General features: G+C 40.3%; 2 protein-coding genes across 4 annotated transcripts; both read right to left on the bottom strand.

Annotated features, from left to right (window-relative positions):
- Nucleotides 1–2,205: 2,205 nt before the first annotated feature.
- Nucleotides 2,206–9,050, bottom strand: ldhbb (lactate dehydrogenase Bb). Of its 3 annotated transcripts, none has more exons than XM_018684537.2 (8): nt 8,906–9,050; nt 6,682–6,818; nt 5,899–6,016; nt 5,545–5,718; nt 5,289–5,462; nt 5,067–5,184; nt 4,310–4,433; nt 2,206–3,819 (listed from the first exon to the last, which is right to left on the bottom strand). In XM_018684537.2, exons 2-8 carry the CDS (start codon nt 6,808–6,810, stop codon nt 3,652–3,654), a joined length of 1,005 nt encoding a protein of 334 aa, XP_018540053.1. In that variant the 5' UTR covers nt 6,811–6,818; nt 8,906–9,050; the 3' UTR covers nt 2,206–3,651. The 3 variants fall into 3 exon arrangements, with proteins under 3 accessions (XP_018540053.1, XP_018540051.1, XP_018540052.1); XM_018684535.2 differs by lacking the exon at nt 8,906–9,050 and adding an exon at nt 7,257–7,445; XM_018684536.2 differs by lacking the exon at nt 8,906–9,050 and adding an exon at nt 7,184–7,349.
- A 1,025-nt stretch (nt 9,051–10,075) lies between these two features.
- Nucleotides 10,076–14,810, bottom strand: tmpob (thymopoietin b). The gene is made up of 6 exons (XM_018684539.2): nt 14,178–14,810; nt 13,914–14,031; nt 12,838–12,993; nt 12,603–12,712; nt 12,414–12,514; nt 10,076–12,108 (listed from the first exon to the last, which is right to left on the bottom strand). Exons 1-6 carry the CDS (start codon nt 14,409–14,411, stop codon nt 11,718–11,720), a joined length of 1,110 nt encoding a protein of 369 aa, XP_018540055.1. The 5' UTR covers nt 14,412–14,810; the 3' UTR covers nt 10,076–11,717.
- Between the last annotated feature and the right edge of the window lie 2,908 nt (nt 14,811–17,718).

Below are 17,718 nucleotides of genomic sequence, written 5' to 3'. Positions count from 1 at the left end.
TAGGTTAAGATAAGAAAATGTGGTCATGTGTGTATTTTTAATAATTTGGGATTTATATGCACTATATAAAAATTTTAAATGGTGTATAACACACTGTGATGTTGTTATAGGCAGAAATATTTTTTTATTTTTATGATTATATGAGGAAATGTCCACCCATGGCTACTCCAAGACTGAAGGATGTCTATGAATATATATATAAAATCGCTGACATACTGTATATGTACATTATCAAACACTTAAAAATGTCTTTATATCTGCTAACATCTACATTATAGTGTGTCATAAACAGTTTATGAAATATTTATATACAGTTTATAAATGCTAAATTGGGGGACTTAAAGTAAAATGTTACCAATTGATGAAAAATATAGCTTTATATCTCTTCTCCTCTGTTATTATCAGTGGTAGTGCTAATGTTAATTAAAACTAAATGTCTTTACAGAGTTCAACAATGTCTCTTTTAGTCACGTTGTTCATGTTGACATTGGTTACTCAGTGCTGGACTGTATCACAGGTGAGTGAAAACTCATTTTTCCTTTTCATGTTCAGGCTGAATTTAAACAAGAATGTGTTGAAATATCAGCGTGAGATAAACATGTATCATTTACATCAATTTTTCAGCGGAGAAACTGGACCCCTCAAGCGATATTATATCTAAAAGGAGCACGTAAGAACACATTTAAGGACTGGCTTGTTTTAAGCTGTAAAATTTGTTAAATGAAGAGAAAACAGTGTTGAATACTGATCTTTTACAGAGGGACACCGTTCAGTGTTGGAGCGCAGTGGCAGAGAGGAAGATGATACTTCACATTCAGGTGAGTCTAACTGTGACGCAGCTATGGTGGAATAATGTGATTAAACATATTGATGAAAATAAATGAAATATCAGTTTCACCATCAGGCAAACATCCACTAAGTTAAAGAATAACAGTTATGTGAGCAGTGTTGCTGTTGTACTATGTTTGACTCTTAAAATCACTTTCTGATCAGCCACTCTGAAATTCCTCTGGCTGGTGTTTATCTTCCTCCAGTATGACACTTGTTTTGTCTTTTTAGTTAATTTATTAACTATTTATTCACTTTACAACTGCAGATTTGATCAATATATATCAAAAATGTATTGATATTTTTGATTGCAGATGTAACTTTTGGTTTATCTTTGGTTCATGTTTAACTGCAGATTATTAATTACAGTTTTATTTGAACAATTTACTGACTTTCATCACTGGTGACGTGACTTAATGTGACTATTTACAACCTATAAGAAAGAGGGATGTTTAACAAACTGGCAACAAAAGTTTCCCTTACAAATGGCTTTTAACTGATCTATAAAGCAAACTGTTCTTAATAAATCCTTTAATTAAATAAACGTATCACATTTGATAAAGAATTCCTTACATGTCTATTCTTCACATGGCCACACTGTATGTTTGTATGTTATTTGTCTTGATTGTCTAATTTCATGGTTCTTTTTCAAATGTCTCTGTTGTGTGTCTCTGCAGTGACTCACCACCAGAGCAGTGATGGTCTGGGCTCATCTTTGGCTTCATCCCTCCTCCTGGAGTTTCTGCAGCGAGCTGTGGAAGAAGGTAAAACCATGAAAGTTGTCACCAACGCACTGTGTCACCATCATTCATGGTATAAGATTTTTTTTCCTCTAATTCTTTCTTTATCTGTTTTCTTCCTCAGGTGGAGGCAATTTAGATAATTACCCAGAGGAAGAGGAGCTGAATTTCAACTATCTGTGAAATGTTATCAGAGATCACTTCTACATTTTTTTTCTTCTTTTCTTATTGTTGCATTTTCTTGTACTTACTGTTTCTATATGGTACTTGTTGCTGTTTGGGTTAACTTGTAATTAAATGTGCCATATAAATGTAAGTGCCTTGCCTGTGAGCTGTTTGTCTGAGCCATATGTTCAGTTTATTGCTGGATGGAAGTGTTTACATTTTCTTCTCCTTAATGAGCTTCCAGCCTCCAGCGTGTGTTCACCATGGAGGGGATTTCCTTTTACAGTCTTTAAAGTCTGTCAGCCTCAGGCAACAATTAAGTCATTCTCACCACACAGTGATTAACACCAGGCTAAACACCACTTGATCAGACGTCATCATGCTGTCCACACCGGGGTCACTGAGAGAGGCGGCCCGGTGAGTTTTATTTGGAGTGGCAGCTTGACCAAGCCACGACTGGGTCACACAGAGGTCAGCAGCTGAGACAAGGGTTTAATCCAGTTTTTTATACACTACATTTGTACATGTTCGACTCAGTAATGATCCTTTTTTTTGTAAAAGCAACTATTTCGTTTTGGAAGATGTTCACCATATGATCATTACTGACTGGACGTTTAACTTATAGGAGGGGAAACCAATGGACTGATAATTTGCACCGTGTCCATTATTCTTCTGTTTGTGCAAAAAATGCCATCATACAGTGCAGAAATACGGTAAACTCACTGAGCATTTTATCAGAAACACCTGCTTATTCATTCAATTATCCAATCAGCCAATCACGTGGCAGCAATGCAATGCATAAAATCATGTAGATACAGGTCAGGAGATTCAGTTAATTCTCACATCAAACATCAGAATGAGGAAAAAACTCAGTGATCTCAGTGACTTTGACTGTGCTTGTGCTTTGAAACTGTTGATCTCCTGGGATTTTCACTCTCAACGGTCTTTAGAGTTTACTCTGAATGGTGTGAAAAACAATAAACACCCAAAGAGCAGAGGTTCTACAGACAGAAATGCCTCGTTGATGAAAGAGATCAGAGGAGACTGGCTGGACTGGTTGGAGCTGACTGAAAGGATACGATAAATCAGATAGTATCTTACCCTTGAGGTGAGCAGAAGACCATATCAGGTTTCACTCCTGTCAGACAAGAACAGAAATCTGAGGCTGCAGTAGACACAGTTACAGACTCTCCAAAACTGGACAGTAGGAGACTGGAAAAACATAGCCTGGTCTGATGAATCTGGATTTCTATTGAGATATGCAGATGATGAGGTCAGTGTACGTCAATGGCCTCAGCAGTCACCAGATCTGAACACATCTGGATGTGGCAGAACGGGAAAAAAGGAGCATGACTGTGCAGATGACAAATCTGCAGATATTATGTGATGCAACCAATGTCAACACAGACCAGAATCTCAAAGGAGAGTTTCCAGCATCTTGTTGAATCCATGCACAAAGAACTGAGACTGAGCAAAGGGAGGCTTTACCCAGTGTTAGTATGGTGTTCCTAATAAACTGCTTAGGGAGCATACATACAACTTCTATTTTGACTTCTCTACTAAATAACTAAACACATGCACTTTTGTTTCAAGCATCAACAAATTTGCTTTATTACACACCAAAGCAACATGAGTGACACATGGTCCCACACTGCAGCACAGTTGAGGACAAATGAGCCAGAGCAGCATTTCACTCAGTTGACGTCGCATTTGGTTTCCAGCGAGCAGAAGTGAACAAGCTCTGACATCTACAGCTAAATCTGACTGGATTACATCTCCGCACGTATGCCTGTGACTCTACGGAACGCAGTGGGGCTGAAGGTGTGGAAGGTGGAGCTGTCTGGTTTTAGTGACTGCAGAGTGTTAGTGGGCGATGATCAGTCAGGGAGGTGCAGTTATGTCGCTCCCTGCTGGTCAATTAGACGTCCTGCAGGTCCTTCTGGATGTCCCACAGCGTGCTGGCGCTGGCCTGCAGCTGGGCCACCTCGTCATCTGTCAGGGTCATGTTGACCACGCTGGACACGCCCCCACTGTTCAGCACGCAGGGCAGACTCAGATACACCTGATCAACGATTCCATACATGCCCTGTCGATCGACAAAAAACACTGAGGATATAAACATCCACAAAACAAAGATCAGAGCCACCAGAACGGCAAAAACTGCAAACTGCAAAGGCTTGAAATTAAATGAGACTACTACTTACTACTTTATAAACATCAGTTTTAAATGTGGGACTTGGGGAATAAAAATGATTGTTTTGTTACTAAGAACTTGTTTAAGAAAATTTAATTCAGGAAAAATAAATGGGAATTCACAGTTAAAAGCTAAACTCATTATTCATATTTAAATTTAAGTCAATCATAATCACCTCATAATGATGGGATTAAATTCAGAAATGTCTGAAATTCAAGAACAATCTTTGCTGTTACAACTTTTTTCATTAACATTACAAACTCAATTTGTTCAACATCAACTTCAACATCAGTTCAACTGATCTTGAAAATAGCTGTGTGTATGCAAATCCAAATAATGCAGTAGGTTTTAGGCTATATTCAAGTGTGTGAGCGTCCTTTACCTTCACCATGGTGGAAACAGGGTGAATCCTGTTCATGTTCCTCATGATGCTCTCTGTCAGGTCAGCTACACTCAGACCGATGGCCCAGTTGGTGTAACCCTTCAGTTTGATCACCTCGTAAGCACTGAGAGACACACAGACACAGACACAACTTAAAACACCAAAAACTAACTTTGGACTGTTTAATGTTTTGACTCACTGCTGTTCTGTTGATTTGAAATGCAATAAAGAAATGATGTGAGGTATTAAAAATAAACTCATGAAACACAACAACACTCTTGAGAGCAGATTCTGCCTCTTCACTGCTGCTTTTGTCATCTATGACGATGAAAGAGACAGAGAGGAGAGCTGAATATATAATCAATATATAATCTTTGAATATAAAAACTACTCTTCAAATCTGATTTCCAGAAGAAAAACATCCTTATTTTCATACCAATACAATACCAATTCATGCACCTGACAGATTACATCATTGCCTCTGTTTTGATGTGGCAATTATTATTAAAGTATTAAAATCAGATGATATACAGTTTAATTGATGTGTAATGCCAAAGACTGGAGTAAGTTCCTGTAAGAAAATGCTAAAAACCATACAGATTTAAGATTATGATTATTTAGAGTCTAAGGTTTGAGATTATTGTAATATTATCATTCATTTAGACATGAGAACAGTGAACCAAAATATCTGGATATGAGTATTTTGTCACAGTACAATCACATTATTGATCAAGATGTGAGAAACTCTCTGATCTACCTGTCCACCACCATCTTGTGTGTCTCCTTCCAGTTCTCATTGTCAGAGTCGGTGCCGATGTCTGGGTTTAATGTCTGCAGGTTGACTCCAGCTACATTTGTTCCGCTCCACACAGGCACTGAAACACAGATTGAAACCCTCCTTTCAAACGTCAGACATGACAGTGATAATTTCTCCTTGGTTCAGAGGGCTGACAAAAACACACATGCCACAAATCCTCACCACTGGTGTCTCCATGTTCTCCCAGGATCCATCCATTGAAGCTGCTGGGGTGGATTCCCAGTTTGTCGGCCATCAGGAAGCGGAAGCGAGCCGAGTCCAGGTTGGTGCCGCTGCCGATGACGCGGTGCTTGGGAAGCCCGCTCAGTTTCCAGGTCACATAGGTCAGCACATCCACTGTGGAGGAGGGTTGTTAGCACCAATGTTTCTCTGAGAGACAAGAGACAGAGTGAGGGAATGTGTGTGAGGCAGCATATACCTGGGTTGGAAACCACGATGATGATGCAGTCAGGGCTGTATTTGACGATCTGGGGGACGATGTGCTTGAAGATGTTGACGTTTCTCTGAACGAGGTTCAGCCTGCTCTCCCCCTCCTGCTGACGGACTCCAGCTGTCACCACCACGATGCGGGAGTTTGCTGTCACCGAGTAATCTGACAGAGAAAGAGGAAGAGGACTGAATTTGTCGTGTTGGTGAACAGTCAGTTTCAGATTCAAATCCAAACCCATGTATCTTTAAATCACCAGTGAATCATATTTGATGGGTGAAAAACTAACCCATTTTTTAATTTTCACAGACACAAAAAGAGCAGTGTCTAAAGATATAAACTTACCTTTGTCTGCAACTATTTTGGGGGTTTTGAGGAAGAGGCTGCCGTGCTGCAGGTCCATCATCTCTCCTTTCAGCTTGTCCTCCATCACGTCCACCAGGGCCAGCTCATCAGCCAGGTCCTGCACACATCAGGGAACAACACGACACTGATTCACCTCACAGTAAACTCCTTCAGCAACATAACTGCTTTTTACAGTTGAGGTTACCAGGTGAAATAACATTAGCAGAGAGGTTCAAGATGTTAAACACAGCTTTCTGCATGTATATGCTTCCATAAGGCCACATGATATGTGTTTTATAGATTAATATTTGTAGATAATCACTGATAAAGCTCAAAAAAACTGGCTGAAATAATAACTTCCTGTAGGATTGCCTTGTCCCTAGCTACTGTGCAAGTGGTGACCTGCTTTTAGGAAACTAACTAAGTATGGCCCAGTACATCTCTGTGTCTCCTGTTGCATGAGAATAATGATTATTTGTGCATGGCCTGTGACAAATCATTGTAATAACTAATAACAAAGTAATTAGTGGCATTCAGATAATCTCATCTGAAGAAGAAAAGCCAGGCTTTAGTAGAAAGTCACTGTAAAACCAAAAGGGGATGGTTTTCTGCCATTGTTACCACACCTTAACAAGGACAGTGAGGGGGATAACACCCAGATCAGACACCAAGAGATCGGTAATCCGGTATCAGTCTAGAGGATGGTATCCCTAGCGACACCAGCAGGAGAGGAGGGTAATCTGAACGGGGGTAGAAGTGGTGGAAGGGGAGGGGGGCTCTTACCCTGAGAAGGATGCTGATAGCACAGGCCATGCCGACCTGGCCCACGCCCACCACTGTCACTTTATTCCTGGGGGGATCAGGAGGACCACTGAAGAGTGGGGTGATCAGCTTCTGCAGGATTGAGGCCATTTTAAACGCTGAAGAGTAGAAAAGAAAGAAGAAAAGAACAGAATTGCTGGTCAGGTAGAAGTGATAAACACGTCACACAAACACACCCGAGGCAAACAGTCCTGCAACCAGAAAGCAGGCCTGCGTGCTCAAGCTTCATAAATACTGCATTCAGGATGAATCAAGTTATATTCATAGAGTAAAGGGATTACAAATTAAGCCTGACATTTATCTCTGCAGCACTAATGGAGGCATGACTTCTCTGACATCTAGATCCATTACAAGAAAAAAACTGAAAACACCCTGACTGAGCTCCGTCCCACACACTATCCCTCTGCAGAGTTCACCTTCAAAAAGACACGCAGCCAGACACAGACACAGCAGCAATACTTGCATTGTTGGGCGATGCTCCGAGCTGCGAGGTATAAATACCACCATGTAACCAGCATGGCAAACTGAATGGATACCTAAGGGTGTGTTTCCACAGAGCTGCGAACCCCACTCTGCATCCACACAATACGTCGCTGTCAGCCCAGGCAGGTATCCGGTCAGCTGCAGCGGCAGCACAGAGCACATGTGACTCAGGGCCGGACCAGGGGAGCTGTGAGCTGCTCAGAGCTCAGCTCCTTTCCTCTCCTTTCCTCTCCTCTCCTCTCCTCTCCCCTCCACCCTCCTCCTCCTCCCCCAAACTGAAGACTGAGCACTCTAATCGGATGCCAAACTTGACTGACTGACTGCAGACTGTTAAAGGAGTTACTGTAATCCCTTAACGCTGCCTCCATCTGCTGCACCTGCACTACAGTTGAACATTAACCTTGTGTCTAATAGGATGTCTCTGAAGAACAATAACAATTGATTTCTATTGCAGATTATTATAAACTTACTTAATAAATCATGGTTGCCCCTAATTCTCTCTCTGAGTATAATACATTAGCCTTTATTGGAGCTCTAATAATGCCATTGTTAAATAATGACAGCCAGAAACTGAACCTAAATTATGTATGATGATGAATGAATATTTTGCTAATTATACATTTGGGAATGGCTTAATACTGAATGCTGCAGGTGGTAAATACTGAATAGTATGAGGCACTGACACTAAGACATCTGGATAGCTAACTCTCTCTCTAACTCTCTAAAGGAGGTAAAAGACACTGTGTATAAAGAACCACTGAAAATGTATTGGGAGAAACTGCCCATTCATTAGCCCTGTGAGACTGGATTAGAGAGAGAAAGCGCCGTGCACTCCAAGCATGTAAACACAAGCGGTTAATGAGGTGGCTTAGGCTACAAGGTCACAAGGAGGGACAGTGGTTTTCATGATTTTTCATTTTTCATAATACATGCATGATTGGCACCTGAATGATCAAGCATTCTGATTATTGCATTTTCATGCAAATATTGTACAAAAGACAGCTGTGTTGAATGTTGGTATGTGGCAAAGAAAGGTTAAGTTGCACTTGAACTTGAACATAGACAGTGGAGAAGTGAAGGCACTCAGCTGTTTGAATATGGTGCAGAGATAATTATATATCTTAGGGTAGTGAGTATACTTATTGCCATACATTGAACTTGTAACTTGTAACTTTTGCTTATTATTTTTTTTTAAATGTGTATTCTTTTACTTTTTCTTAGTAATTATTTAGTTTCCGTAAAAACAAGCTGCCCCCTTTTTAGAGAGATAAACCCTACACATGCTCTACCTGAATTCAGTCTGTTGTTATTGATGGTACGGAAACAAAGTGTCCTTCCAGTGATGCAGATGATTACTCTGTCGGTGCATCTGGAGATAAGCGGTCAAACTTGAAGCTCAACATCCACTGTAATAACAGCTGTAAGAAAACCCACTTTTATATTGCAGACTTGAAGGATCTGAGCTGAGCATGTTCAGCTGATGTTATGTTGATACTTTCTCCACAAAAAGACAAGGTCAGCATAAAAGTAGATAAATACAATCCACCAAAAACAAAACAAAAACTGTCTAGCTTAGTCTGCCACCATCAGATTTCTCAAATCTACATAACATGAAAACATGGCTGTTCACCTGTTGTCTTGGGGGTCCGGCTACTTTAAGTATAAATCCTTCAGCTTTCTCCAAGACTACAGCAGGACTCACCCTTTGTGTGCAGTGCTGTGTGCCTGCTCCTCTTCCTGCTGTGCTGTCAGGCTGCAGCCTACTGGATTTAATTGACTAAGCCTCTCCATCCCCTACAAAGTCTCAGTTTGGCACTCCAAATGGTCACCTCAGTCAGCTGGTGCAACCTTCACAAATAGCAACATGCATTTCCTGTTGATAAAGAAAGACAGTTAACAAATTGCTCCACATACCACACTGATAAAATGTTATTAATGAAATAAATGCTTGCTTCATAGCTTCTCTACACAGGTTAAGGTCCACTGTAATGTTTTGGCTGAGCAGACTGTGACATAAAAAACGACCAGCACTGCTCCAGAAAAGGGAGATTTAGGGAGTGTGTCTAACTTACAGTATTACTACAGCCATATAAATGCTGGTATCTCCATATGATAGACGGACAGTGGGGATCTGTCACATAAAGCAATAACACAGCTCTTCTTTGCTCAGCACCTGGAGGAAATCTCTGGAAACACAGAAATCAAGTTCACAAGTATTTATAAGAAGGATATAAATATCTAATAAATGATTTATCACACAGAATGTGTTATAGTATGTATAGAATTCAGTTATAAGGACATATTTAAGTACAGTATTTGCCAGCAATTATAATTTCTCATATGAATACATATTTTATATTTTGTTTTACTATGTCATTCACTGTTTGTACAGCAGTCTCAACTTCTGGGTGTCCACATGAGATGTTATAGTTGTTAAATACAACAATAATCAAATCTATTTACCAATATATACTTATAAACTATTTAGCAAATGTTTATATACTGCTTATAAATGCTAAATAAGGGGAATTTAAAAGTGACTCGATACTTTTTGCCAGTCAAGTATATGCTTTGATCCTCTTCTTGGTATTATTACACCAACTTGATAACGTACACTTTCACTCAAAAAAAAAAAAAACATTTGCTACATTACCCCTTTATGAAAAAACATTTGCTACATTACCCCTTTATGGTTATGTGACTTTGTAAGTGGCAGCTGACGTTCACTACGATAACTTCCAATCCTAAAAAGTTTAGACTGCTTCGGGAAAATAGTTAGTAGCAATGAATAAATGTGTTGCAATAAATTAAGACATGCAGAAATACAGGTTTTGACGTCCAGGCAGAGCTACAGAAGACAAAAGAAAAAATATCTGGTAACAGCCAAGTTTATTTTATGATACACTGCCTACATTATCATAAATAAACAGATTAAAAATCCTTACCCACATAACCCCTGTCGTTTCTGTCCATTGTGGGAGAGCTGCCTGATGATGAATCGGTTTTACGTCAGCGAGGTTCAGATTAAGATACAGTATCACTTGTGTTACATATTGCTTTCAAATGTTACCTTAAAATGTGCTATAAAAAAGTTGAACACGCCATTTTAGAAAAATATCAAAATAGAAACAAAGATGCCCCAGAAATCTTCCCACCCCCAACAACACCTCCAGTGAATAAATCCTTGCTCTCCGTTCAGAGTAACCTACAGTGTCTTAATTATGGTAATTTGCACAGGCAGAAGTAGTTGAGAGAGAATACACTGATTAATTTTCCCAAAAAGATTTACTTTCTCTATGTGTCGTCTTCATAGATCTGCTATGTCTACTCCGGACACACACAGTCAGTGAGGTGGGCTATGTGGGTGCATTGTAACAGCCAGTCCTACATTTAGGACTGAAGGATAAGAAATCTAATAAAAACAGAACAAAGTAAAAGAAAGCACAACAGAGCACTAAAACCCAAAGCATGTAAACTCATATGGGCACACTGGCAGGGCTGGAAAATCAATAATCCATGATCAAACACTGCAGTTTTTGTTTCCTCAGGGAATACTTGTCAGATAACTGGTGAATAATCAATACCAAAAAGCTGTTTCATTTAAAATTTTCTGTTTGCAAATTGATGGGGGTGTTGATACGAGATGCCAAAAGTACAGTACATTTTCTTTGTCACTCCGTTAACGGTGGAAATCATGATTACAATACAGAGCAACCGGAATTATCAGTTCAGTCATAATCTTAGACCCCACACATGATGATTCAAGCAGTGATCAACCACAGGAGGGGGGAAGAGGGGGGCAATAAAAAAAGTTTTAACTTCAACTTGAACATGGGCTGATTTTCCTCATGCAGTGATGTGACCTGATTACACCACGTGTCTCCTCCCAGCACAGACCACAATAAAAACGGTTGAGCTGATTTGACCTGAGCACCATAGAAATAATGAATCACTCTATCTAAGTCTATAGCTACAGAGCAATTTTTTTGAAATTCAAATAGAAACACGTAGACATTCTGGTATTAGTAGTAGCGCTGCTTTGTGCTTGAAAAAAATGGGAGGGCACTAAGTGCTAACAGTGTCCAGGCACTTCACCATCAGAAAAACACCTGGCACAGAGCATTAGAAACTACAGTATGACTTTTAAAAAAACTATAATCATGCACGGATAAACTGGCCTCTCCATTCTGCACTTGTTTCTACAGACAAGGGTTAAATACACACAAAGACACAAACAATTCACAGATGAAAATTGACATTAAAATTAGTCTCTTCTGACTGCCATAAAACAGTGTTATCCAGAAGCTACTGTTTGAGTTATACCTCCCTCTTGTGGTGGGAGGAAAGCTGGAATCTGAGACGACAACGTTTATCATTGCAATTAAATCTGTGTTCTTTGTCCAACCATGTAGGAAAAGATAAAGAGGTGAGCCGAGTTGTCTGCTTGAGTTGTGGTTTGCTGTGGCAGGTGGCAAGGAGGTGGTGTGGGCATGGTGAGGGACTGCTGAGGGTCCTTAGTTGCCGGCGCTCTCTGTAGCACCATTGCTGCTGCTGCTGATGCCCAGGTAGGTGGCTGCGTTCTCCACAGCGCCCTGGAGCGGGACGACGACACTGTCAACGAGGCCTTTGAGGGTGTTGATCTGATCCGCATCCAGGTTCTGGTAGGCATAGTAGAGAGAACCACCCACCACAATGAGGAGCAGGAGCTTGAGCAACAAGGACAGGACGCCTCGTCTGGCTGGCGCTTTGCTTGAAGAGATGCTGCTGCCCGGTCGGGAGAAGGACTCCGAGTAAGAGCGGGTCTCGGTGAGGACGGTGTGCTGCACGTGGGACTCGTCCAGCCAGTACTCACTTGGTTTGACAGGTCGACCAGCTGCCCCTCGGATTGGACGCCTGCAGGTCGCACTGATCAGAGAAACAACAAAATCAAAGTTTATGGCTAACTTGGCAAAAACAGTAATGTATGGACTTCTTCTCAAACTTTCAAGCACATCTCACAGTCTTCCTCAGCAGATGACGTCTGCTCAGGTGGTGTTGAAACATCTGACACCAAAGACCATCCCCAAAGCTTAAAGTTGTGGTACCCATCATGTTTGGTGTCTTTGGCCTCAGATGTGACAGCTGTCTCCATGAAAACAGAGAAAACTACATCCACTGAACAAGGCTATGAAATGTTTTTGAATGCTCTGGAAAAAGCAGTCAGTTGTTACCTGATGCCTGTTGGTGTGCTTATTTCATTGGCAAGGATATCTTCAACAACACTCTCACTGGCCTTCTTTGGGGTTTCCTCAACAATTATTTCCTCCACCACCTGTCAGTGTGATATAAAGACATGTTCATACCAATAGGACAAGAATTATTCTTATCGCAAAACTTGGAGATGAAAAAATGTGCCTCACCTTTGTTTGTCGTCTGCTGCTAGTCCTGCTGGTAACTGGAGCTTTGCCTCTGCTCCTCACAGGCTTCTCCACAACAGGAACTGGCTCTGGTTCAGGGGCAGCAATCTCCTCTGGAAAAACACAGGTATGTAAACAAAACATTAAAATGTGGTGATATCAGTACAGCAATCAACCCAACTTTAATCTGGTAAAGTTTGAGAAACCTGTAATGAGCAGGTTTATCAAGAGAGCTCACCATCTTCCTTGTCACTGTACTGGTCAGAATTTGTGTTGCCATTCTGGTTGCTGTCTGCCTTCGGGAGAGCTGTGACGTCTGTAGGAGCTTCGGGTTCAGCTGGAGGCTGGTCCAAAAGCTTCTGCAACTTCTTCTCATACAATTTACGGGTAGTGGCTGAATGGAGGGGATGAAGGAATGAGAAAGAGTAAATAAAACATAACACATTGTACTTTCACTCCAGCAGGATGCATATATTTTTGACTTCTGATGCATGCAGTTCTGCTTCAGTGAGCAGCATTTGCAAATGTTCAAATGTGAGCAAGGCCAGTGATATGTCAGTTAATACTATTCAATTAACGATATATACTGGTATCTACGAATGTGTGGCCACTAAGAGACAGACTGCAGTCCCTACATATCGTTGGTATGTCTGAAGTATAATTTTAAATTGTAAAATGTTCTGTTGGTTCAGACTTTGTTCCCTGTTCTTTAAAGACAAATTTATGTAATGTATTAAAAGAAGTTTGCTAATGCTACATGTCTTTACATTTTAAAAAATGTCTGAAATATCACAGTTGAATTTTGTACACTCTCAAACAGGGTTTCTGCAAAATTCATTACATTAAAGCCTTTCAAAAGAACTTTCAATTCCACAAATTATGGGATTTAATACTTAAAATAAATAAAAAATGACTAATTTAACTATTTGGGGATTTCCCAACCATTTCTGCTAATATCACATTGATGACATTTATAAGTGTAATGTTTCAATTTTTTTCTTTTTAAATACCTCCTGAGGCCTCCTTTTAATATATTAATTTTTTTAGGAAACAGAAATCAAAGCTTTTTGAACCACTGATACCACATTTGCCTCAAACATTTGTCTGAGTTATCATAGATACAAATAGAAAAGACAAAGACAAAATATGTGTATAGTACGTGTAAATTGCTTTTCAGTTTTGTTTTTATTTGTGCTAACTTAATTAATCATGCAAATAAATATATATTCTAATTGTCTCTGAATAGCCAAGAAAATGTGCCATGATCAGGTGCCCCCCCCCCCCACAAATGTAATCATGTCTCCAGGAACTCACCAACAATAGGTCCTGAGTCCACACCATGCTTTGCCAGCTGTTGTTTTAAATCTTCATCAGTGAGATCTGTCACCTCCACTTCCTCTGTGCGAGGCTTGTCTGTCTTTTTTGTAGCTTTCTGCAATAAAATAAAATAAAAAATTAATCAGTCTAGCCACAACTCACACTTAATGTCATCACAACATCACATCAGCGTTACCCATAAATCAAAACCGATTAGGATTCACTGTGAAAAAAAAACAAAAACAAAAACGTGAAACTTACTCGTCCAGAACGACTTTTGTTGGACACCACAGGGGCAGGTAACTCCTCATCACTGGAAAAGGTGTCTGCAGGCGGGCTCTTCTTGTTGTTCAGTACGGTTAAGTTTTTCAGATACAGCTGCACGTACACTTCTTTTTTATGCTCTCCGCTAGGAAGTGGCACATTGTTGGCAGCGAGCTCATTCTTCAGCTTATCTTTCGTGAGAACCGACGGATCTTCGAGGAATTCTGCCATGCTTCACTTTTCCGTTTAACCGACGTAAAGATTCTGTTTTTTTTTCTCTATTTTGTTTTTTGCCGCTTCAGTCAGCAGCTACAAACAACATCAACACCACCAGGAACGTGACTGAAGAGCGCTGTTGTCAAACACTACTGGCGCCTACCCGCTGCCAATTCAGTTAGCAGGATAGAAGCGGTTTATCAAAATAAACGCCCAGTTCCGCTTCTTAGCCTAATGGCGGAAATATTCACAGGTACCTTTGATTTTTCGAAAGCGGATGCAAACATGTGCTGCAAATGGAGCTGATGCAAAAATAAAAAATTCAGCGGCGGTAATGTCTCTAAATTAGCTTAGCTTCAAACCGGTCCACTTGCTTCTGTCCGTCCGCGGTCGCAACAAGGCCAAACAATAAGCAGCGTCGCTATTGGTTGGAATCCGGCAGTACGCTGCGCTCTGATTGGCCTGCTATGAATGGAACGGTCGCAGGCCGCCGCCACAAAGAAACCGCAGGCTGTGTGTTTTAGATAACGGCTTTACATAAATCCTGCCGACCGTATTTACACCATTGTTTCAATTTACTGTCGATATTAGCGTTATTATCTTTGATAAGTAGACAAACTCGTGTTTGAGCAATTCATTCGAGTTGTATTAAGTGTTCAGAGAACAATGTTAATGACGGGTTAATGGTAGTGACTGTTGCCAGCGTTTTGCACAGCTGCACTTTCAGTTTGTGAAGCTCATGAATCTGGTCAAATCCTGAATAGTTAGTAACACTTGACACTTAATCACAATAACTTCAGTCATGGCCGGAGTAACCTCCTGGAGAAGCCCAGAGCAAAAACTTGTCCTCAGTCCCCTGTAAACCCCCACAACAAATGGCAGTCTCATAATTTCCCCACCAACGCCCCGGAGCTGAAATGGGTTTATAATTTTTATATGCAAAAATACCAAAAATTCACTGATACCAGCTAATATCTGCTAGTTTTCTATTATGGTAAGCTCATTTTTGTTTTTGGGTCTTTTTGACTGTTGATCAGAAAAAAAGCAACCAGAATATTTAACACAGTGAATAATGACATTTTACACACTGAGCAATTCATTATTAAAGCTCATACATAAACAAGATGGTAGCCCCAGCATTAAAACTCAGCATTAAAAAAAAGTAATAAAACCTCAAACTGATTGACTCATCCTAATGAAATGAGTAATGGTGAAGGTTTATTTGCATCAGTCTGTAAACACAACAGTTAGTGTAGTATCAGACTTTGTACACTGCACATTACAGGGTGAGGGCCCTTGAAAGACTCCAAATTAAACAATAAATTGTCTTTGCAGTTAAAAACAAACTTTTAATTCTAGGCTTTTAAGGGCCCTCTCCATGTTGAGGCCTAGGTACTTGGTTCCACTATTCCCCTCACTACTACACTCCTGGTTTTCATATTACATAATGTGGTAGTGGGGGAATGTTAAATCCCTTTAAATGAAATCTGCTCATGTAACAGGAGAGGGCAGCATGAGCCACATTATCAGGGTATCTGCAGGTCTTGAGTTAAAAGCACTGAATTTAGTTCCTCCATGAAAAAGGCCTTATGAGTCTTAAATTTGGGTTAAATTGTGTTCACACAGTGAGACTAACTGCAAATTTGTCAGTAGTGTGGCCCTGGTCTTGTAGAGAAAGAATTGTTTCCACTGCTGAAAAGCACTGAAAAAAAATTGAAATGTGAAATAATTTTGGATTGTATCGCTCATACTTTTCCCCCCTGGCTTTCATCTTCGGTCAGTATCATTGTGAAACAGGTATTAAATTGCTTTCTATGTGGCATTCAAGTCTTAAATTTAAGTTAGTGAACTCTTCAGAGACCCTGACAAAGAAACATGGATTTGTCTAATTTGAGGTTTCACGTTGCTCAATATCTTGATATAATGTTATAAAGCACAGAAGTTACAACAGAGTGCTTCATGCTAAATCAAAATGCATGAAATCAAGAGAAAGCAAGAGAAAACAAATGGGGTTTAAAGGATAACTGGTATTATTGAACCCAGGCCTTGTTTTCCCATTTTTGGGTGTAAATGATTGATAGGGACAAAAATCTTTGGAATCAGTGCAGTATTGCGCAAAAATACTTGAGAATATTTTAGATTCTTAACCTGCAAGCAGTATCATCAGGGAGGCATCTGATTGGTCCCAAATTTAATCTGCAGCCTGACAACAACTTATACCATACAGCTAGAGTCATATCTACAGAGACAAGAAGAACAAGCAACAGATGTTTTGGTCCTCACAGATCTCAACATCATGGAGTCAGTGTGAGATTACATTAAGAGACAGAAGACACAGAGACAGACTATATCCACAGAAGGACTGTGGCAAGTTCTTCTGCCAAGTGCCTTGAAGAACTGCATAAATTTAACGAGGAGAACTGGTGCTGTTTTAAATACAAAGGATAGTCCCACCAAATACAGATTTAATTTAGATTTTTTCTGTTTGCTCCATTTTGCATGAAGCTGATTTCGGTAATGTGTGTAAGGAGTAAAATTGTAAAATCACGAGGACACAACAGGGAAGCGTAAAACAAAAAGTGACACAATAATTTTCTTTCAGCTGTTGAAAACTGAATATTATTTACATTTTGGACTGTTGGTTGGACAAAACAAAATATCAGCTTAGGCTGTGGGAAACAGATGGACATTTTTTTTGCACCTAGATAATCAGACTGACCTGCCATTACCGAATTGCTGAGTAAATATGAGATGTGGGCAGCAGTTGTGAGGTCAGGAAACAGGCTAATTTGTCATTATTTACTGGCATCTTATAGACTAAACAATAAATTAATCAATCAGTAGTGAAAATCATCTCTAGAAGCAGCCCTACACACACACACACACACACATAAACACACGTCAGTCAGTCAGTGTCTGACCACCTCCTGTCTATCTTGGAGCTCTGGGCATGCTGGCCTCTAACTCTGTGGTGCCCCCACCCCCCCTCCTTCCTTCCTGCCGTGGGGACAGTGGTTTGAGGTGGCACTGTGTGGCTCCCCACCTGTCCTTCAGACCTGCCTCTCTGGGATGCTGCTGCAGAAACCAAGCAATTGATCCCCACCTCAGCTCCAAACCACACTAAAATACAGCACTTCAAGTATAGTTCAGCTTTTCCATAGTGGATTTGCCAATGGAGTGTAAGCGTAAAAAAGGTTGAGCCCTTGAGAAACACCTCTTAAGCTTTCTTTGTATGTAATTTATACAGAAAATAAGGCTCAGGCCAAGAATCATAGAGAGTGCCTCTTTAAGCATAACAGTCATGGCCTCTGAAAAATGATCA

Source organism: Lates calcarifer, linkage group LG10, assembly GCF_001640805.2.
Source record: "Lates calcarifer isolate ASB-BC8 linkage group LG10, TLL_Latcal_v3, whole genome shotgun sequence".
Taxonomy (NCBI): Eukaryota; Metazoa; Chordata; class Actinopteri; family Centropomidae; genus Lates; species Lates calcarifer.
The sequence above is the reverse complement of the archived record's forward strand: the minus strand, read 5'-3'. Positions and strand labels throughout refer to the sequence as shown.

Coding starts and splice junctions, on each gene's coding strand:
- ldhbb (XM_018684535.2), bottom strand. CDS start 7,365: ATGTGCTCTGTGCTGCCGCTGCAGCTGACCGGATACCTGCCTGGGCTG. Junction 6,017..6,681: donor CTATCAGCATCCTTCTCAGG/GTAAGAGCCCCC, acceptor TGATGTGTGCAG/GACCTGGCTGATGAGCTGGC. Junction 5,185..5,288: donor AGAACATGGAGACACCAGTG/GTGAGGATTTGT, acceptor TCTGTGTTTCAG/TGCCTGTGTGGAGCGGAACA.
- tmpob (XM_018684539.2), bottom strand. CDS start 14,411: ATGGCAGAATTCCTCGAAGATCCGTCGGTTCTCACGAAAGATAAGCTG. Junction 12,515..12,602: donor GCAGCAGACGACAAACAAAG/GTGAGGCACATT, acceptor TCACACTGACAG/GTGGTGGAGGAAATAATTGT. Junction 12,109..12,413: donor AGCACACCAACAGGCATCAG/GTAACAACTGAC, acceptor TTCTCTGATCAG/TGCGACCTGCAGGCGTCCAA.